Genomic DNA, 23,541 nt, shown 5'->3' with positions numbered 1-23,541 from the left:
TGCTAAATATACAACTTCTATAGCCGTCTGGCTTGCTAAAAGATGGGATATTTACAATAATGCTGGAACATGCCAACACTCTGCCTGTTTTAAATATGTCAGTACAATTGTCAGTATTGGTAGTTCCAAGCTCAGGCTAGTTGCTATGCAGCCGGCTCTTCATGGTGCCTGCCATTCTGGCTCCTGCAGGAGTGTGCTGTACGTCTTAAAACACATGAACTGAAGCTTGTCAGATAATAAGCTAAATGTTAAAAGACCAAGAGTCCTCTCTGTCTAGTCCCTCAAGAGGAAGATGGCTCTGTTATCAAACCCTTGTAGTGACCTTATCACAATTTTCTCGTACATATTTATTGGTGTTCTAATAGTATTCTAAAAGGATTATTATCTCCTGTCATATTTTAATGCTGTCTGCAGGTGAACACCTTTTAATTGCAGATATTAATTTGCATTCAAATGGAAGGCATCTGGTTCAGCTTTGAAGTAAAAGACAATTTACAAGCTTTCCAAATTGATTATCTAGCAAAATTTCATGAAACTTTTTAATATTATTTCTAAGAGGTGGGGGAGAGCTGAATACAATTGTCAAATTTTGTCCTCCTTTACTTCTAGATAACAAGATTCTGCTTTATTTTATTACTATTATTAGGGCTGAGCTGAATGTTCTCCTGATGTACTTCTTAGCTTGAATTTGGTGGTTTTGTAGGGAACACTCCCCAAGCCCAGGTTCAATCCTTCTGTTGGCAAGTGTTTGCGGCCATACAGTTTCCCCTTCTGCTGCTGATTTTGAGCCAATTTGTTGGCTGGGATTTCTAATTTCATTTTTCATTTTTTATTATTAAATTGGGGATCATGTACTGAATGTGATGATATTACTGCACTACTCAACCAATCAAATCTGTCTATGTTTTGATATCATTCGGGGCAAATGAAGCCCATTAAGAATGAGGACAGCTGCTTTTCCAGACCATGTGGACTACTCTTGCCAATCAGGGATCACATACTTTCACAGCCCCATGGTGATCACATGGGTGAATCATAGAATAGTAGAGTTGGAAGGGGCCTACAAGGCCATCGAATCCAACCCCCTGCTCAATGCAGGAATCCAAATCAAAGCATTCCCAACAGATGGCTGTCCAGCTGCCTCTTGAATGCCTCCAGTGTCGGAGAGCCCACTACCTCTCTAGGTAATTGGTTCCATTGTCGTATGGCTCTAACAGTTAGGAAGTTTTTCCTGATGTCCAGTCGAAATCTGGCTTCCTGCAACTTGAGCCCATTATTCCGTGTCCTGCACTCTGGGACGATTGGAATAATTCTTCTGCAGTGACTCTCTTTTAACACAAATGGAATAGCACAAAATAGGCACTCCTTTGGACTTAGTCCTGACCTATTATGTTGCAAAATTAAAATATACTCATTCTCTGTTCTGTAGAAGTTTCATTATTTGCTTTCTTGATTTATGTAATGCAGTTGTGAAGTCTGGCATGCATGTAATTTTACATGCATGTATAATTGTCTTTGAAGAAAAAATATAACTTAATGAATAATACCAGCTCATGAGATTTTCCTTTTCGACCTTCAGACAAAGTGCATCTAAATTATCTCAACCTACCATATGCAATATTTTCCTTCAGTAACAGTCACAGATAACATTTGCAAGTAGGCAAATAGGCAGCAACAATTAAATATACAAAAACATGCTTTGCCAAATAGCATGCAGATACTGGTGATAATTAAGTTGTTTAATATGCAGTGCACAGCTTGCAAAGAAAATTTAGCCAGAGATTCAATCAATCAATCAATCAATCAATCAATCAATCAATCAATCAATCAATTTTGATTGATTGATTGATAGCCAGAGATTAATTTTGAAACTTTGCCGAAGGGTGGCAGGATACAAATTTATCAAGACAAATCAAACCGCTTTACAGAAGGAAAGGGGGAAATTATCAGGATCAAATTATACCTAACAGTCCAACTGCACTGAGGCTTCATCAAATTTTACATTTTTAACATGTACCCATTTTGTATATGCTAACCATACAACATTTTCAAAGCAATGACTAAATACAGGCATAATACTAAACCATGGTTTATTGTTACAGGAACAATCTTGGCTCAACCTCAAGCTGACATACTATCATTCGTCTTCTTTTTCTCTGTGTGCTTGACAAGGAGATACAGCTTCTAAACTTGCTTGTTCTAACTATGGCTAGTTAAAATAATCCAGGAGCAAGCATGGTTTTATATTCTGGTTTGTTTTCAAACTATACTTAGAACAATCCACAATTCCCAGCATTTGTACATCATGGGAAACTGTAGCTAGTTCTAAATTGAAAGCAATATTTTTAATATCTTCCTTCCATGCATGGAGGAGGACTGTTTGATCATTGCTCTGATACTGAGTCATGGATTATAGCATGCCTGAAGCAGGCCAATGTTTTAAACATGTATGGACATATACTGTAGGAAAGTGCCAGTTGGCTCCAGGACTTGACAGTGTGCCAGAGCAGACATAATTCTAACTCTATACTGATTGAAGTTACCATGTTGGGAACACCTACTTACTTCCTACATCTCCTCTCCTCAGGACCAGTGTTAGGAAACAGGATGAACAAATCAGTGTATTACCAGTCTGTCACTTTTGCATGTGTTCATTCATTAGGCTGTCCTGTCCTGTTTCTGCATTAATCTGCAATTAAAAACAAAACAAAACAAGTCTGTACATCAAATTGCATTTAAATAAAATTAAAACAAAAAATACATTTTAAATGTTTTTTGTTTCGAGAACATCCAGAAAGTCCAAAATATCATGGATAACTGTATCCCAATCCATACAATAGCCCAGGAGGAATGGGTTAAGTCAGCTGGTAATCAAATTCACAAAGACCAAACTTCTCAAGTATCTGTAGTCAGGCAGACAGCTTTCATATGTTTATGTCTTTGCTCCCAACTTACAGTGCAGCCACAGATCTACCCAAAATTAAGTCCCATTGAGTTCAGTGGGGCTTACTCTTAGGGAATTGTATATGGGATTGCAAGCTTAATTTCCCCCAAATGTCCATGGCTATGGGAGCTTCCATGAATGAAATCACAGCATGGTATATCCATTTATGTTGATTGTTCATTCAAACATTGCATTTCTCCACACACTTCAGTAACTAGGGAATGACCAGGAGGGAACGTGAAAAGGAAAACTGTGACTGTTACACATTTGTTTAAGACCTGTGCCTGAGGCTATTCTCCAGGTGTTCCTATCATTAGTAATCAGGTGGATGGCAACCTGGGAAAAGATCCTTTTAAGTGATGGTGCCCCAACTATGGAATGATCTCCTCAGGGCTGCTCACTTGGTATCCAGCTCTATTAGAAGCGCAGACTTTTTAAAATGTTGCCCAGACATTCAGTAAATTTTAGAGCTGTAGGTCAGAAGGTGAGCACAGCAGTGGTCAGTGGAGGGGTGCAGGCAGGACAGTGTTGCGTTCCTGGCTTCTCCAATGGTGAGTGCTGTTGCTGCTTACTTAGAGGTTAGGCAGAGGGAACTCAGGGTGGTGCAGGTGTGGTGGCAGAAGCATTTGATTGGCTGTGCAGCCATGCCTGCATTGTACTGAGCTCCCCACACCTCATCCTGTCCCTCTTAGCAAGCTGCAGCATCTGCTTTGCATGCAAAAGGTTTTGAATTCAATGCCTGTCATCTCCAGGAAGGGCTGGGGGAAAAAACCCTTACTGAACTCTGGACTGTTGCTGCCAGTCAGTATAGACAATATTCAGCTAGATGGACTGATGATCTGACTCGGGCAGCTTTCTATGTTCCTGTTCTATGCTATTGTAGTTACTCTTTGTTCATTCTGTATTTGTAATAAAACTAATTGTACATTTACTTTTGTGTGTAACCCATTTTTTGAAAATTTTGATTAGGAAGCACGAAAAACATTTTGCCATGAGCTTTGGTTGGAAAAACAAGAGCTTTAAATATATCAAAAGGGTTTAAGAACAGGGCAAGTTGTCGATCCAGCTGTAGATAGCAAGTTTAAATCCAGTGTTGATAATGTGCATGTGTTGTTTTTAACATATGCTACATTATTGTGTTTAGGATCATAAAAAAATATCTGAGATGCACAAAACATATGCCTAATTGGCATTTTTTTAAAAGAAATCACTGGACACTTTCATCTATAACAATGGCTGTCAGGAAGCATGAAAAAGTATTCCTTCATTGCTTAATTAAGCCTTGAGCTTTAGTAAGAAAAACAGTCAAACAATTAATTAATGATTTAAAATTAACTGTGTTCTTTGTATTGATTTATGTGCATAATTAATATGGTAGCATTAGATGGTGTATGCTGTCCTTTATGTAACCATTATAATAGATGGATGTTTTGCATGGAGTTACTTAAAATCAGCATTAATATTTCTGGCACAGAACTATGTAAATGACACCATGTAAGTACAAGGGGCTATATTCTTCATTTCATGTACCTGTGTGCATCAGATGTACTTTAATCCTTTGTTCTGAAGAATTTGACAAAGGAAGCTGCTTTTCTTTTTTTAAACCTGTCATACTTTTTCATGGGGATAAATTATTCAGGTTTAAAATGCCACTTAGAATTTCCCAAATCATGGCAATATTTCTAAAAGATATAGGTGTTTGCTGCATCACACCAGTTAAAATTACCCAGAGGTTACAATGCTGTCGTAGGCAGGGAGATTAGTTTGAAAATCTTTTATTTTTAACTTCTGTGACTTCCCAGATTTGAACTAATTCACCATAAAATATCTAATAACAGCAAAATTGTCACCATACGTATATTGCTCAGTTCTTGAAAATCAAATTACACTGTTGTGTGAGGCTGAGTAGACCCACTGGGTGGAAACACACACACACACACACACACACACACACACACAGAGAGAGAGAGAGAGAGAGAGAGAGAGAGAGAGAGAGAGAGAAGAGAGAGTGAGAGAGAGAGAGAGTGAGAGTGAGAGAGTGAGTGAGTGTGTGTGTGTGTGTCTAGGGCCTAATTTGGGAAAAATAGCGTAAGTAGGTTCTGTTTCTATTACAGATACTTAAATTTGATCGTTTCAAGGCATGATGAGCCCATGAGCAACTTTGTCTGTAAGAACATTGGTTGCATTTACACATAACATTATGCCATGGATTGTTTTTAACCATGGTTTGGTCAATAAAAATTATCCGAGTTTGGATAATTGGTCAATTGCCTGCTTTGGATGGGGTGGTACTCCCTCTGAAAGAACAGGTCTGTAGTCTGGGGGATGCTCCTGGATCCATCTTTGTTGCCAGAGACTCAAGTAACCTCAGTGGCTTGGAGTACTTTTTACCAGCTTTGGCTGGTAAGACAGTTGTGGCTGTTTTTGGACTGGGATAGCCTGACCACTGCTGTTCATGCACTGTAATCTTCAGGCTGGATTATTGTAATGCTTTCTATGTGGGACTGTCCTTGAGGATGGTCCAAAAGCTGCAGCAAAATGCAGCAGCACAACTGTCTACTGGGTATGACATAACCAACATGTTACCTCACTGCTGAAAGAGATGGACTGGCTGCTGATTAGCTACCGGGCTAAGTTCAAGGTTTTGGTATGTAAAGGCCTATGCAGCTTGGGACCAGGATATCTGAAAGATTGCCTTATTTCTTATCTACCCAGTCGATCACTGCACTTTGCAGGTGAGGGCCACCTGCAGATACCATCTCATCAGGAGGTCTGTTCCGCCCAACATACAAAGCGGACCTTTAGTGATATGGCACCTATTCTAATTCACTCCCCTTAAATATTCTGGCTGTCTCTATTGTCCTTCCAGGGCTATTTGGAGACCTTCCTCTTTCAACAAGCCTTTTAACTAGAGAGTTTATTCCAGTCTACACCTTTGTTTTTAAAGTTTTTTAAAAGTTTTTTTTAAGATGTTTTGTTTTTAATATTTTTGTACATGCGTCTAGTGTTTTTGTTTACCATCCTAGGCTCCTTCTGGGAGAAAGGGCTGGATATAAATTTAATAATAAATAAATAAATACATCTTGTCTCACAGAAGAACCAGCAAACCATGACTTACTTCTCCAAAGCTTGGTTTCATTTCCAGCTGTTCTCGTCTTTTGCCTTTGTAGCTTGGCAAACGTCTGGGGTTGGGTGGCCAAGCAAGCCATGGTTAAAGCAACCCATAGTTAAAATTATGTTTTCTGCCAACAAACATCAATGACAAATCATGGTTTTCTACTGGCTTACAAAGCATGAATTCACATTGTGGTTTGTTGGCAGAAAACAAACCATGATTAGTCTGCTGGGATGGGTTTACATGTTCAAACAAACCATGGTTTACAGTTATGTGCAAATTAGGGCACTGTATCTGATGATGATCTTTGGAAGAAAGCTAATGTCAGGCAGAAGAATACAGGTCTGCCGATTACCATTTCACTAATTATGTTTTTTATGCCACCCTTCTTCTACAACAGCCTTCCCCAGCCTGCTGCCCTCCAAATGTCTTGGACTGTGGCCCACAACTGCTTATGGTTAGGAATGATGGGAGCTGTAGTCCAAAACTTCTGGTGAGCACCAAGCTGAGGAAGACTGCTTTTAACAGTTCAGGATGGCATACATGTTTCTCAGGGCTCCCCTTTCACACGGTAGACCTTAGAGCAGCCTTTCCCAACCAGTGTGCCTCCAGATGTTGTTGAACCACAACTCCCATCTTTCCTGACCATTGGCAAAGCTGGCTGAGGCTGATGGGAGTTGTGGTCCAACAACATCTGGAGGCACACTGGTTGGGAAAGGCTGCCTTAGAGGCTCCCCAGCAAAGTAGGAGTGCCTCAAACTTCCCCAAAGCTATAAAGATCCTACCCAGCTAGGATGACTTTTTACAGAGCATACCTGAACAGAATAAGACAGAGGTGGTTCTTCCTATTTTCAGCCTTTTAAAAAAAATATTATTTTTTTAAAATCTTGTATATTAATAAAACAGCATGGATCAAAAAGATAAAAAATAAGTAACGATGGACAAAAGTCCATAGCCATTACAAGTATAATTAATTCATTCATTTCTTTTCCCTTAGTCCTAATCATAGTATCAAAGCAGGCAGACAGAGCATTTGTCTGTCACCCCTCAGTCACATAATTTTAACCCCTTCTTGCTGTCCCTCCACCCTGCATGAAGACCTTTGGCAACTGTATCTCTGCAGGAACTCAAGAATGTTAACAAGGCCAGCAAAGCCTGGTAGCTTTCCAACACAGGCTCCTAGTCTCTCAAAGCATCTGCTTGGAATATATCCTTAGATTCAAAGTGGGGCACAGTTCATTGTTCAGAAACTTATGTCACTGGCCTCTGGATACAAAATTGCTTTCCTCTGGCTCTCTTTGGAGACCTCAGTTCTCTATTCAATGGCTTAATTCACCAGTCAGGAGTAATTCTGTTTACAGATTTATTGTCTGCATTTTGTGTTTGCTCTATTACTGAAACACTTGCTGTCTTAAGAATCAGCAAGGGTATATTCTTACAAAAATACTGAATTTTATTGTTTCTGAGGCATGAGAGGGTGAACTCTAAAACAGTTTAAGATTATATTCATATGAGCCTGTTTTGTTCATAATCTATTATGGGCAACACGTTCTTGCCTTCTTTAGAAACTTCATTAAAGGTTTTCTGATAAGAATTTGAAGATCCTATGCAGTTTAATTTCTTATAAAATAGGTTTAAGCACTTTCCATGTAAATGTCCAGAAAAATGTGAATATCAGAAATGGGAATTTCTGCCAATATTGTTGCATGGTAGATACTCCTTAGATATCTTTTCCATTTGCTAAAGCAGTGGTTCCCAACCTGGGGGCCGGGACCCTCAAGGGGGTTATGAAGTAATCTGGGGGGGGCGCAAACAGTAAAGGAATGAATTATTTAATTTTTCTTAAAAATGCCTTCACTCCCTGGATGCTGTCTGCTCTGCACTGTCACTGCAGACAGCACCTCCCCTTGCTCCAAACGAGAAAGGAGGACTTTTGCTGTAGTGGCAGAGCTTCTTTCAGGCATGCCGAGGGCAGGAGTCTCCCTATAAAACATGTGGCAGATGCCAAAGGAGGCTGAGGGCAGAGCTACCAGGAAGAATAGGGGATTACTGTTGCCGACTCCTGTCTCCTCGCAGTGCTGCTGCTGACTACACTCTTGCTCAGAACGAGAGAAGAGGGCTTTTTGTGAAGCAAAATAAGCAAGTCTGCAAGGAAGGGCTGCTTTCCTCCTTCCTACCTGGCAGCCAGCCTACCTGCCTTTCTTGGCTTCTGATTTATTGCCATCTCCTTTTAAAAATTATCCTTGTTTGCGAAGCCATCCAGATTTCACCTTTGGCCCAGACGGAGCCAAGAAGCAGTGAGGAAGCTCAGGACTTGCTCGCCCCCCATCTCTGAGGCTAAGTGTGTGTGTCAGCATCCCCCCTTTCTTCCACCTACACTCCGCCCCCCAATCTCTCTCTCCAATACGCTGCAGCAGTTGAGGGCTTCCCCCCTCCCATGTGCCTGAATGCATGCATACTTGCAGATGCTTGCAGGAGGGACAGGTGTGTTTGTGTGTACTGACCTGTCTTCTGCTCCACTCTTGTTCCCCAAGTGCACACTAACCAAGTCATCAGTTCTGATGATCATCCCAAGGCCTAAAAGCACTAACCCTCCTCCTCAATCTATCCACCCTTTTGTCTCCACAATCTAGCACCCCCACCGCTATTGCCTTGCTGCTTCTTTATTATTATTATTATTTTATAAAAGCTCAGCGGGTTGGTCCACATACACCAGCTGAAATGTATTTATTTAATAATTATTGCATTTATACTCTACCTTTCCTCCAAGTTGCTCAAGATGGTGCATATGTTCCCCCCCTTCCATTTTATCCTTACATCAGTTCTGTGCGATAGGTCAGGCTGAGAGACTGTGTCTGGTCCAAGGTCACCCAGTGGGCTTCATGGCTGGGTGGGGATTTGAAGCTGGATCTTAGTTCAACACTGTAACCCACTGGTGTTGGGAGACAGGACTGTGCATCTTCAGACTGGGAAGGGGGAGGGGTATACCAATTTGATTGGACCTTTGCATTAAGAAAAGAAAGCAACACCTTCCTGTCTGCAGGGAACTTTAATGGAAAGGGATATTTGCAGATGTGATTTTGCCATGCACCGTTTTTTTTCAATTACCAGAGACTAAAATTACAATTACCGGGGGGGGGGTGTCACAATTTTTTTGAGTTTACAAAGGGGGTCCCTTACTCATAAAGGTTGGAAAGCACTGTGCTAAAGCATAAGATTGACTGCATCCAGTTGAGCTACTTTGTATTTAGTTGAAAAGTAATTGATCCACAGAAATATCCTTATCACAGACTGTCCATTTATGCATACAGCTAAACATATTTGTCTCTGCCTTCATATTGATATAAAGATAGAAAAGGAAATATTGTACAGATCTGTGACACTTCCTACTCATTCACAGCCTAATTAATAAACAGCAATCAAACATAATGAACAAGAAAACCATCTGAAGGGGCCTAGGCCTAGTCAATGGGAATTACTATTGTTGTCAATTGTGAACATGGCTCATTAAGCCATGATATGATTGCACTTCTTTTGTTTATACCTTATGTGATTCTAGTAATGAACTGTGTGAGAACCAGTGTGGTGTAGTGGTTAGAGGGCTGGGCTATGACCTGGGAGACCAGGGTTCGAATCCCCACACAGCCACAAAACTCACTGGGTGACCTTGGGCCAGTCACTGCCTCTCAGCCTCAGAGGGAGGCAATGGTAAACCCCCTCTGAATACCACTTATCATGAAAACCCTATTCATAGGGTCGCCATAAGTCGGGATCGACTTGAAGGGAGTCTATAAGCTAAGAATGAACTGTGTGTCTTTAGACTTAGAATATTCAGATTTATTTTTTATTTTTATTTTTATTTATTGCACTTTTAAACCAATCAATAGATCAATCTATTTGTACTTTGTGTTAGTTTTGCATGTACTCAATCAGTTTTGTTTTGTAGTGGGTTTTGTTATTTTTTTTTAATGCATGAGAATTTTGCATTTAAATGGTACACCTTGTGTGCATATGATTCCTCTACAATACACATTTTGTATATTTTTCAGTACATTACCCCTTAAAATATACACTTCTGTGCACACTCTTAAAAAACAAACTGCATTGCAAAATTGGAGAACTGTACAACCCTATTAAGAGATGTGTTCCGATCTTCAAATAAGTCTGGGACCAGCAAATGAGGTCTGTTTTCTTTAAAATGTGGACTGAACAAACATCTCCTCCATCCACAGTCCCGTGCAACTCCATTTTAAAGATAATCTAATATAAATGGTTGTCCGTTACTTCAGAATATCCCAATCCAGTAAGACAAGCACCAAATTTCTTCCAGAAGAAATCAAGTCCATAAAAGTTGACAGATGAAACATCAGGGCTTATCAGCAGTTTAGGGAAACAATAGCACCAATTAGGCTCAAATAAAGTGAATATTCTCACAATTAATGGGTTTGTTACTAAATATTTCCACCCCCTGCCCCCCCGGCACTATTTTCAGCTAGAAAATTGGGAAATATTCAGGGTAGCTCTATGTCTAATAATGATGTAGCATTTCTAGAATTTGGAACATACTGCAATCACCTTTAAATATTTTTATTAATATTAACTGCTGCTCCTTGGATAAATGTCAAGTATCAGTTTTAAACACGTTCTTCAGTTCTGATTAGCTAAGATGGTAATTGCACACTAGAGATTAAAGTAAATCATGTTCTTATAAGTACTGGTTTAGTGAACTAATTAGTAGTATGTTTCTAAATAAGTTTTAATAATGTGTGTGATCATGCACTCCAAAATACAGTTAAATGTATTTCAGTGAGATTCAGTTTAATTTAGGCAATTAAATTGCTAGTAAATTCAGCTTGCATTTTATAGGCGAAGAAATGTTCCTGGCTGCCAGTGGAAATTTTCCCCCAAGACTAGAAAAGTATGTGAAGTCCCATATATCTGTGGCTTGTCCCATTTTCAGGTTTAACTCCCTCTTGCCACTCCAAATGTCACTTCCTGGCTTGCTTCGAGGTTATGAAGTAGGAATTGTCATGAATCAGCATTCCTCTTTGTGCCTTGGCTTCTTCTGTGTTGCATCATATTTGAAGGGCTGTCATACAGATGATGGTGCAATTTTTTGTTGTTGCTTCAGATGGTAGGACTTGAGCCAATGGGTTCAAATTAGAAGTCAATGGATTTAGATAGGCTCCTGATGGGAGGAAGGGTGGGATATCAATCAATCAGTCAGTCAGTCAGTGAATTAATTAATTAATAGGGATGGAGGAGGAATCCTTTTTAAATGGATTTATACATGGAATTTGGCAGTTCTGACCTGGTGAAACTTTGCCATCATTGGGTTGCCTGCTACATTGAGTGCCTGCTTATGTTCAAGCTGCTCATGAGTTGTCATTTTCTTAAGCCTAACTGAATTATCTGCAAAATACATACATTATACGTATATTGCATTTAAAAGAGTAACTTTTTAATGTCTCCCATTAAAATAAGTGAATAAATATCAAGGTGGTTCACAATAAAACATTAAAAATCCAATAAAAACAATAAATACAGTACCAACAAAGTCACAATAAATTCAACAGGCCGGTATTGATTGTCAGCAAAAGCCTGGAAGAAGTACATTTTTAGCAAACACCAAATGCTAAGAAAATGTGCCTTATCTCAGTCTCCTCCCTCCTGTTCCTGGCTTACCGCTGGCTCTGCTGGGCTCCCTGTGGTGGCTCAGGCTCTCCCAAATCCTGATTCTCCTCAGCCATCTCCAGGACACTGGAAAGGGCGGAGGACACTGTAGCTTGGGGTAGGGAGGCGGATCCCCTGCAGGTCATCCAGCTTCCCTCATTCTCCTGTGAGAAGGCTGCAGAGAGGCCCTGCTGCTTTTAGCTTCTGTTGTGGCTTCTTCCCCCTTCTTTTAGATATTTTTTTAGGAGGAAGGAGGGTTGATATAGAGATTAAGAGATATGGAGCATCTCTTTAATATGAGTAAGACACTCTAGGATTCCCTGTAGCATTAACCTTTTCATAATATTCAGTGTTTTTTTTTTTAATTTGGTGTCGGAAAATAAAGCAGAAATCCATAGTCTTCAGGGATCAGTCAGGAAAGACAATGGACAGACAGGTTTTTTAAAAGAAATCTGGTCCCAAGTCTATTTTGTGCAGAATTCCCCAAATCCATAATTGGTGGTATCTGTGAATGTGCAGAATGTAGACATGCTTCCCTGCTCTTGATACTACAGAAATGCTTTAATGAAATAATGCACAATTGTATATCCATTGGTAAGCCTGCTGACAAAGTCCCCCTTTACACACAGCTGAGCTGCATTGAATTGGGGCAGCTCCTTCATAGTGCTGTCCTTCATGGATGTGGCGTGGGTATGATTGTCACAACCTGAGTATGTGGTTGATTGCACAAGTTTTCCCTACCTGATTGGCACCCTTTCTCCTGATGGGGCTGTTGAGGAAGGCGGAGAGATCAAAGCAGTTAGCCTCATGCCATGAGTGAGAGAGAGAAGTACTATTTCCCCCCCAGTAAGTAAGTAGAAAATGACTGCATCCTTGCACCCACTTATTTCCATCATTTCACTGAGACAGCATGGTGAATCCAGATGCTTTTCTACTGCAATGGCAATATTCACCCCAACATTTGAATGACTGAAATATATTCATGGCAACCTTTTAACTTTTTCAGCTGAAAGGATATTGTTTTTTTAAATATTTTAATTTGTTTGTATTGTTTTTCTTGTTTACTGCCCTGAGCTCCTTGGGGAGGAAGGGTGGAATAGAAATCTGCTGTTGCTGTCCCTGTTGCTGCTGATTTTACACAACGTTGGCAAATTAAGTGCAACATGTTGAAATGGGGGAATTAAAATGGGAGGACAACTATTCTTTTTAACTTGGAAACATTATAAAAAAAATCCCTACCTGATTGGCACCCTTTCTCCTGATGGGGCTGTTGAGGAAGGCGGAGAGACCAAAGCTGTTAGCCTCATGCCATGCAGGCGAAGTACCGAACAGTGCGTACATGTGCGTGTATAAGAGAGAGAGAGAGAGAGAGCTGCAGCTATAGGGAACAGCCTTTTTCAAACAGTGTGTTTGTTTTCTTTTCTACAATAGAACATGTTAACTTCCCTAGAGCTGTTTGGATTCTTTTGATTGGAGTAGTCTTCAAAAGGGTGTGACCACAACATTGGATTTATGAATTTTAACATTCCACTGGAGGCTTCCATTGCTTAGTTGTGATGGAAATGTCAGCAAAACATGTTTGCTCCCCCCCCCCAGCAAGCATGGCAGTGTTAATATAAATAGTTAAATATGTGCTTAAGCTTTTCAGGATGAAGGTCATCAAAACATGCAGAGCAGTATGGAATGGAGTATTGAAAACTGTGTTGCTTACATATTCAGGGGGTGGGTATTTTTCCGTATAAAGTATAGAAGCTTTGATTTCTTTATGGATTTCACCATGATGATAACAGCACAAATATGTAGTATCATTAAATTCAAAGGACCTCAAAGCAGATATGGTATATCTGATGATGATGTAAGTCAGCATTAATTTTCTCTATTGGGATCGTTTCTTAACAATTCAAAGCAGATATCCTTTTGTGACTATTCTGAAAGAAGGCAGAAAATAGACAAAGCTTCATAGGATGTAATTCATTTGCTAGTAATGGTCCTATTACAGTAATTACAATTATGTCATTGTGACTCTATAGTGTTTTAAAGAACCTGGCCTGTGGCTTAATTGCAGATTTATAGCAACTAACCCTTTGGGGATCATTGTCATCTGTGATAGCCTTCCCATAACTAATGGTTTAAAGAACAGAAGTTCTGTAGCAATTGTGCTGCTGATAACCATCATCAGTTTCATTTGCTCCTACTGTAATGTTGAAATCTAAAATAAAATATAGGTAAGTTCAGGGTACCATGCATGTCTGTACGTATGATATTTTTTCTTTGCAGTGCTCAGCTCACGCAGGGGACAAGGCTGTAGCTGCTTGAGGAAAAAAATATTAAAATAAATAGTTAAACCAGGTAATACAAAGAGCAGTTTTAAAATATCAGCATTTTTAAACAAAGTGCTTTGGTATGCAGTGACAATTCTTCCCCCCCAAAAAACATTATCTCCATCATTAGCCATTCCTCCTGGCTGCCTCTGAATGAGAGGTGGGTCCCTCCATTGGCTCAGCTGGGACCAGCTGTCATTTGGCACCTTCGCTTCAAAGAATGTCTCCCTTATGCGCTTATTTTCTTTGTCCTCCCCAGTCCTTTTTTCCTTTCATATCATGTACTTAGATTGTGAGCTGTTATTTTAAACTAGAAACTGCTTCGAGTGCTTTAGCAGAAAAGCAGTACATTATTTATTTATTTATTTATCTATTATTTTATTTATATCCCACCCTTCCTTCCAGGGCATACATAGGCCCAGCAGGAGCCCAGGTACATAAATATAGGAGATAGATAAAATGAAGCTCATTACTAGTCTGGATAAATTAGATATAATCCGGCGAGGGTAAGGTTGTCAGGTGAAACTCTCCTCTGTGTGCCCATGTTGAATGAGGTAAGGCAGGTGGCTACTAAAGAGAGGACCAAATCACAAGTGGAATTTGGGATGCTGAGAATCACACTTATGTCCTGTTTATGAGCATGAGAAAACAGAGGTTTCCCAATGTGTATTAAAAAAGAGAGAGAGTCACAGGAGACGAATGAAAAATAATACTAAGTGAATAAACAAATAAAACAAAGCCACCAAATTGCTAACAAATGCTGAAATCGTCCGAATAATAGAATACAAGTAGAAAATTGAATGATAAAACAGCTATTCACAAAACTGAAAATACATAAAGTGTAGCACATGTAGACAACAAAACAATTCTCCAGTAAATATATGAGATCTCCTGAACTGAAACTCATTTCATTGCTTCTTCAACAAATGGAGAATACATATGAATGACAGATAAAGATCCCTCATTGCCTCAATATTCTTGTGAATATTTATTCCTTTCAGGAAAATATCAATACCATGAACCCTGAAAACATATTTTAAGAAAATGATTAAAAAACTATTTGGCTTGATCTAGCAGGGCTTTTCTTATGTTCTTATGGCCTTTTCAGTGATGGAATTGCCCTTCCCAAGAGCCTCACCAAGTACAGTAGGGCCCCTCTTTACAGCACTTCGCTTTACAGCGTTCCGCTAATACAGTGGTTGTCAATTGCAGAAAGGCGCCGCTCCTACAGCGCTTGTTCCGCTTTTATGGTGGTTTTGCTCGTCGCGCACCATTTTCGCATGACGTGTACCATTATCTTCAATGCGTTCCGCTTTACAGCGGGGGTCCGGAACATAACCCGCTGTATGAGTGGGGCCCTACTGTACCCATGTTGTGGTTTTTGGTGCCAGAAGAAGACCCTTTTATTCTCCCAGGCTATTTATTTATTTATAAGAACATTTCTTGCCTAGCCTTTATCATACAAGCACAGTGTGTGTTACAATACAATAAAACAAATACAATTCAAATGCAATTAGAAGAGCAGACAGAAATGCAAAATATCCTTACATGCAAAACACCCATGAAGATCTCAGGGAGCCCCGACATGGGTTCATCACTATGTAGTAGTAACTGTAACACTAGTAACCCATAAAAGGAAAAGCAAACACATAGTTTGAATCTAGTTTCAGAATGATAAAAGTGTTATTGCAATTGTTAGGCACATGAACCCGCTGCCAGAGGCCCAGGCAATAACGACAACAAAGAACCTTTGACAAAGGGGACCCAAACCTGTCCAGCAAGATGCCTTTCAGAAATTGGGAACCCCGTTTATTAAAAGGGGTTCAGATTATATACCCTCAAGGAGGGGCTACAGGTCAGGGGGATGAACCTCATACAGCATAAAGAAATGACACGGTGGCATAAAGGTCAAAGAAGGGGGGAAGAGACAAGGGGAGATGAGCGGATTTGCCGGGGGCACGCTGCCCCTTGGTAAATCAGTTTTTGCACACTACTACAGCCTTGAGACAAAGGCTGGAGCCAGTGAACTCAAAACAACAAGGAAGAGAACACTAAATAAATAAATAAAACAAAGACAAGGTACAAAGCAAATGCAAAACATATTCTTGTGGGGATAAAGGTATTCATCCTGTGGTACATATCTGTTAAAGCTCAATGAACATATGAAACGGTGAATCCAGCTTACAATCTGAACCAAAGTTCTTCCTGTAAAGTTCCCTGGGATGGGGTTCAAGTTAGGGGCAAATAAACCGAAATTAATTTTATTTCAACCATAATTCATTCTAACTCAACACAGTCATATTTCCATCAAGAGTTGCTCACATTAGTGTTTAGGCCCCAAATATCTGCAAGATTTCCACCTTTCCTACAGACCTTCTTAGGTGTTAATATTGCTAGAGGGGCCCCTCTTCATAGTTCCACTGCCTTCAGAAGTTAGGGGATGGTGGCCTGGAATGGGACATTCTTTGTGGCAGTCCCCAAGCTATGGAATTTCCTCCTCACAGAGGCCTGTGTGGCACCTTTCATTACATGCTGACCTCGTTACCCTGGCCTTTGACACCGGATATATAAATATAAATTTTAGGGCCCACCCTATTATTTTGAGTGTAATTTGTTTTAGCTGATTTTAATATTGATTTTTGTATTGTGAGCTTTCCTGAGATCTTATGGTGAAGGGCATTCCCTAAAAATGTAAACAACATGGATAAAGCAGGGCTGCAGATCTCCAGAACCCTCCTCTCCTCTGAGGTTGTATGACTCTCACAGCCTCTCTTGTTGTTATTTATTACATTTATATCCCCATTTTCTTCCAGTGAGCTCAAGGTGTATATGGTGTCCCCCTCCTATTTTTTTCCTTGCAACAGCCCTGCGAGGTAGCTTAGGCTGAGATGCAGTGACTGGTCCAAGATCACCCAGTGAACTTAATAGCTGAGTGAGGATTTGAATCCTGGTCCAATGCTCTAATCACTGCATGACATTGTTATGAGAGTGAACCTCTGCAGCAGGGAGGAATTTGTATCAATGGAGGCTCCCCATGCAATGGAGAACCCTGATCTTCCAGGGATCTTAGTTGTGCGGGCTAAACGTACAGTCTTTCACTGTCCAAGTATTGCCTCTGCCCTCTGGTAACGCTTGAACAGAGCTGTTCTTAAATATCACGTGCCTTGAAACCCTAATTATGGTGGCTTCCCCAACATGCATTCACAGATGGCCAAAGACACATGCTGCCCACACTGGACTTGCTGTGGGAAACACTGGTGTAAATATCAATATAGGAATCTGCTTTGCACCAAGTCAGACCATTGGTCCATCTCAGAAAGTCATAGAATTTCAACTCAGTATCATCTATGGCATGGATGGGGAACTTCAGGCCCAGTGGTCAAATATAGCCCTTCGAGCATCTCTGTCTGGCCCTCAGAACTGTCCCCAGGCCACAACCCTTCCCAAGTGACAACCCTTGCCAGCCTTGCTTTGCACCTTTTACAAATGTATTTGCCTGGCTGGAATGTGTCTCTGAAGTCTCAAAGCCTCACACGCTTTCTTATTCCACAAACATTTTATACTTCTTTTCGAACTTGGACAAGCTAGCTTTGCAAACATTTATGTCAGTCTACTATTCTCTGGCTTCTTGTCCTCTGGACAGTCAGCTCTTTGCACCACTCAGCCAATTCTAATCCAAAAGTGCAGTTATGGCAGGTTTGGTGTGCTTGCTTGTCAGCTCTCCTAGGAAGGCTCCTATTCCATCTGTTGTTATGAGGCCTATCTAACATAGGTACTGTAGCAAATTAAAGAGGAGTCAGGGAGGAGTCTGGACTGGTTCAAGAACGGCCCCACTTAGTAGCCTTAGCCTATATCAGAGTCATACATTGGTTCTGTGCATGCTCAAAGCTGTGAGAGTAAAATGCTGGATATAGTGTTATTCTTAGGCTTGTCTTTCTTTAACAAATATGAGACCTTTTATTTGGGAAATGGATGGGGTGACAATTAAGAGGAGAAATGTCAGCTGCAACAGCTTGTTTTGCTAGCAGGACTGAGGTTGGGGAGAGAGTGAATGAAATTTTTTAAAATAGTATTTGTTAACAGAGAGCGCGCGCACAGCATTGGACAGTGTGAGCCTCTTTCTATACTAAAGGCTTATCTATTGTTTACTTCTTAAGCTATTTGCGTTTTTCTTTATGAATGGACCTAGGGGGATGCTATAGGAAGATTGGGATGATAAATGGTGGCCTGTGTGCCTGCACTTGATGGACTCTTGGGAGAGGATAGCTAGTGAAGGTGAGTTATTTCCCAATTTCCCTGCATGGCCACCCTCCATGTTCTTGGCAGTTGTCCTCTTCTGCAAGTGCGTTTACTCCCAAAGGCTTTTGGAAAGTTGGGAGCAGGAGGCCGCACTAATTCTCCACTCTCCTAATATTCCACCCACTTTCTGTTCTATAAACTGATGAGATTGCTGTCAGAAACTTGGAGAGGTGGTGGATCGTTGCTCCAATTTACCTTTTGCTCCCATCTAGTTTTCCTCCTATGCTAAAGTTGCAATCTGAACCCAACTTACATGGAAGTAACCCCCACTGAATTTATAGGACTTAGTTCTAAGTAGATGTGGTTAGGATTGCACTGTAAGGTGTTTACTTGGCCAGTTAAAAACTCTTCTGCAAGCTTGTTTGCTCACAAAGGCTTTTGGAAAGCTAGGAGGAAGTTGCAGTAAGTACATCTCCTGTAGTCCCACCCGACTCCTCTTTCTGTAAGTTTGTTTGCTCACAGGTTTTTTTAGAAAGTTGGAAGGGGAAGGGTATTGTGGTAGTAAGTTTCTGCTCTCATGTCCCATCACATTCCCCTTCTGCCAGTTTGTTTGCCCATGAGGGTTTTTGTTTGGGGGGGGGGAAGAGAGATAGGTGTGGCTGCCTTCCTCTACTGTAAATTGGTTTGGCCAGGAGAGCCATTGGAAAATTGGGAGGAAGTAATGGATCATTGGGCTCATTCACACAGGAGCTGAACTTAACAGTATAGATGCAGCTTTTGCCATCACGATAGATTTGCAAGGTTCACACTTCCCTACCTTCAAATCTGTTGTTTTCCTTTCACACAAGTAGGTGTTCCTCTGGAAAGGCTTAGTCTTGCTATTTCCTTGTGGCCCTGCCCCTAATTTTACAAGCTTACTCCCCTCTGGAGTACCAATATTGCTAATGGAGAAGGGGAGGTTTTTTTTGTCCGTTTCATTGTTTCTTGTCAATGGCATGCCTCTAGTATGGGGTGCAATTGATACAAAACTGTGTGAAACTGAATAGAGGGGAGAGTGAGTGAAAGTCAGCTTTTGCCCATGGTGGAGAGGGAGCTGGCAGTGGGGTGTAAGAGAGCCTGCCCACTAAAAAAAAATTGAGGCAAAGCGCCTACATGGAGGAGTACGGCAAACCTGAGACAGTTTTTTTCTTTTCACATTAAAATTGGATTGGTTTGACATGGGAAAACTGTGTGATAGCTGCTGATTGCATGCAATGTCATGTGAACCATGCAAATTAAATGGGAATGCAAATAGCACCAATCTCACAGTAAGTCACCATGTGAACCAGCCCGTTCCAGTCCAAGTTTTGTTCCCCTTGACAAGACTGAAGTCCTAACCCCATTTACCTGTGAGTAAGTCCCATTGGACATACGTTAGAATTACACTACAAGCATGTTTAGAATTGCAACTAAACCAGGTTTTCTGCCTTCATGAATTAAGTTTGCAGTGTAATTGTATATATAAAAAATAAGGCTAAGAGTTGGTAACTGCTCCAAGGCTGGAAGTGAGCAAAAATAATCAGTGAATTTAAAATGTTAAACTGCACATGCTCAGAGTATTTTTTGTAGTCCATGAAAACTTATACCATAATAAATTTGTTAAGTTTTGAAGATAGTTTAAGACTTATTTTGTGGTACCTTATTTGGTGTGTCCCTTTCTAGAAGAAGGGCCTCTGATTTTGGAAACTGCACCAAGGCTTGTTTTTTGGTTGAGTTTTTCCATTATTCCAAACCTGTATCCCCACCTCAGTTCAAAATTAGGAACAAGCAGGCTGGAAATCTATTTTTATTCTGATTATTCCTTATTTATCAGTTACATAGATATCTACTCCACCTTTCTTCCAAGGAGCTCAAGGTAGCATTCATAGGTCTCCTTTTCTCCATGTTATCCTCGCAACAACCCTATGGCATATGTTAGGCTGAGAGATAAGTGACTGGCTTTTGCTCACACAGTGAGTTAAAGAGCTGAGTGGTGAAGACAGGTCCTAGTCCACTTAATTTCTGGAAAGATGTAGAAATGGATAAGCTGGGGGGAGGGTAATATTTTCTCATAGATCTGGAAATGTATAGGGTCAATTGTAGTATAGTCTTGTAGTCTTATGTGGCATATTTCAGACTAACCAATTTAGGTTGCAATCCTGTACATATTACTTGGGTGCAAACCCCATGGAATTCAGTAGTGGCTTACCTCTGAGTACTGTGCAGTTATTGTAGCATGCATTCACACTAGAAATTGTGAGAGCAGGGACCCCTTTTCAGCTAAGATAAGATACCTGGGTGTCAAATATTAACAGAACTACAATGTTGAAGTGTCCACTGTTTCTTTGCAAAGGAGGAGGATAGGGAGAGTACCAGAATAGATGGAGGCCACACTTTTTTCACAGCAGAGAGGCAACTATGACAGCAGGAGCCCCTTCTGAAGCAAAGTAAGACATTTTTCACTTTAATAAGGTGCTAACTATTTGCAAAACAACAATGCTTAAGTGTCTGCAATATCTTTGCAAGGGAGGAGGATGGGGAGAAAACCTAGAAGAACAACTTGGCCATGCACCTGTGACTGCTCATTGGTCACGCTCCATGACCTCTAAGCAGTCTAACGGGCACCAGCTGCCACTAGATGTATGCATGTGAAGAAACTAGCCTACTGTACTATTGTTCTGCTCACTTTTGCCTGTGGCCCCATCCATCACTGGCATTGCCCCTGGAAGATTGCCTAGAAGAAAATGTGGCCCTTGAGCTGAAAAAAAGTTTCCCGCGCCCTGGTCTGCACTGACCGGCAGTGGCATTTCAGGGCTTTGAACAGGAGTCTTTCCCAGACCCACCTGGAAATCCTCAGGATTGAACCTGGGACCTTCTGTATGCAATGCAGAAGCTTCCCCATGAAGCTACAGCCTTCCCTGTAATTACTGTATGGTAGGAAGGAGAAGGGTGTTGTGGTATTAATGGTGACTGTGGAGCCATGAGTTTTCGTTGAACTTGAGGTTAAAAGCAAGCCCAGCTGAGCTGTTGTTTGCTACTGAACCTAGCGCTAGAGAATGATGATGGCTACAACATACAGGTCAAACTCTCCTGTTTGTGGGGAAGCAGATCATGTTTAACAAATAGCAAAAATTTGTGAGTGCTGCCCTAATACCAGCTTTGCCCTGGGGAGGTGGCTCAGTGGGTGAAAGTTATAGTTAAATACATAAGTAAGGAATGATTCAATTATCCCAGCAGGATTGCTAATTAGTGTAGGTTGTGATGCTTTTTATTATTTGCATACCTGATAATTGGGAACTGGGCGGAATCTACCATCTCCTTTCAGAGACATCAAACAGCTGTCAGGTAGTAATGATTCCTGGATGCTTTTTAAAATTATTATTAAACAATGTTAATAATGCTGACTCTTTCAATCACAGGTTTACCTCTTACAGCTTAGAGAACGTTTTCATGTTTGTGCTTCATTTAAAAAAAAAAATTTTTTTTGCCGCCCTGGGCTCCTGCTGGGAGGAAGGGCGGGATATTATAATAATAATAATAATAATAATAATAATAATAATAATAATAGGTTTTGTTTAGTCATGGTTCATTATCTGAGATTTTTTAGTAGTGTGGGTCTTACTGGAAAAGAATGAAAAGTGTGCTATGTGCTTCATAAACTAAAACAAAACAAGTCTGACTTTGGTGCAGGGGTGGGGAACCTTTGACCCTGCAGATGTTGTTGGACTACAACTCCTATAAGATCCAGCCAGCATGACCAGTAGTCACATATATATATGTTAGCAGCTGATGAAGGCGGAAGCTGAAACGTTTTGTTAATATAATAAAAAGTGACTTAACGTTGCACAAGTTTACTTGTTTCTTTCTTTCTCCACTCAGTTATGAAAGTCACTGGGTGACTCCTTCAAATGGATCTGCCTCATAGGGTTGTTGTGATGACCCAATGCTGCTTGAACTGGAAGGAAGTGTGAGGTGGACATATTTTAAATAATGTCTGGAAGGAAAAGTCTTAAGTGCATGGGTTGTAACCAAACTATTGTTGTTTTGCAGTTTGCCGGGAAGATTCACACCAGTCTGTAGTCTCTTGTGCAGCTGTGGTGCTTACTCCCATTGAACCAGCTGTTGAAGGGAAGAAAAAGGAACAACCCAAAATGCCTGAAGTGACCAAACAGTGAGTGAATAATATTACATGTACTTCTGATGCACTTAACTAAACAATGAGAATAATTTTGGCATATCCTGATTCATGTGGTGCACTTCGCTGCATGCGAAGTGAAATCTTCCTTACCGCTCAGCAGGATGATTCAGATAACTGGCTTAACAAATGTTTACTTAGGCCACTTCCAGACTGTAGCTATTTTGTGACTGGGGTCTAGTTGCACAATTAACGTGGATTTAGTGCTCTTGTGCAATAAACCTGCTACCAAAACTTAACACATACCCCACCCGACTTTTTGTGAAAAGTAACAGGGAGATGCCTTGGACAGTGTGGGATAACAGTTGCTTGATACAGTGTCATGCAAACCAATTGAACATTTGAATTTTTTGGTTGAAGAGCTACACTGTGAAACGTGGCAAAGTGAATTTCAAAGGATAGCTGTGTTTCAGTTCTTGTAGTGGTTTGGAAACTGTGAAGTAGTCAGGTTCACATTAAAATGCAAAGTGAATGAATTTCTCCCCCATCCCCTGGATGGGAGATCACTGGGAGCCTCATGCCTCTCTGCGTTTTTCTAAGGAAACACTGGGATAGATAAGTACAATAGACATATATAACTGCTAAAATGGCATTTTTGCAATACATTTCATTTAGGGGGTCAATTGTTTGTTTATTTCATTTGGAGTATTTATACCACTGATACTCAAGGTGATTTGACAGTAATCCAGTAGAAATTATGAATACCCCCAGTTCTGATCCATTATTATTTTGTTATTATTTGGAATGTCCAGGTGTTATGGTATTAAAATGTAAGAGAGACCATGGGTCAGACTTAATAGCCATCTGGCATAGCATTATGTCTCTCACAGTGGCCATTCAAGAGCTCTGCAGAAACACATAATGTGGGCCTAATGGAGATTGATGGTGTCTGTTTTCTACTTAGCATCTGAGTTATACTGCCCTTAAATATGGAATCTTCATTTAACTTACTACATCTAATAGCCATCGTTAGAGCTATTGTCTATGAATTTGTGCGCTTCATCGTGAAAACACTACTAGATGCCTTTTCCCCCCT

At 40.5% G+C, this 23,541-nt stretch overlaps 1 protein-coding gene across 4 annotated transcripts in view; it reads left to right on the top strand.

Moving 5' to 3' along the window:
* LOC133363717 (serine-rich coiled-coil domain-containing protein 1-like) overlaps window positions 1–23,541 on the top strand; it is a 708,122-nt gene that overhangs the window by 254,416 nt on the left and 430,165 nt on the right. For all 4 annotated transcript variants that reach the window (XM_061583020.1, XM_061583019.1, XM_061583021.1 and 1 more), the window contains exon 5: window positions 22,361–22,481. In XM_061583020.1, the coding sequence (XP_061439004.1) occupies window positions 22,361–22,481 (121 nt within the window). The remainder of the gene's footprint in view (window positions 1–22,360; window positions 22,482–23,541) is intronic.

The sequence above is a fragment of the Rhineura floridana genome, chromosome 9 (assembly GCF_030035675.1).
Source record: "Rhineura floridana isolate rRhiFlo1 chromosome 9, rRhiFlo1.hap2, whole genome shotgun sequence".
Classification (NCBI taxonomy): domain Eukaryota; kingdom Metazoa; phylum Chordata; class Lepidosauria; order Squamata; family Rhineuridae; genus Rhineura; species Rhineura floridana.
Note: the sequence above shows the minus strand (reverse complement) of the source record. Positions and strands in the feature narration are given on the sequence as shown.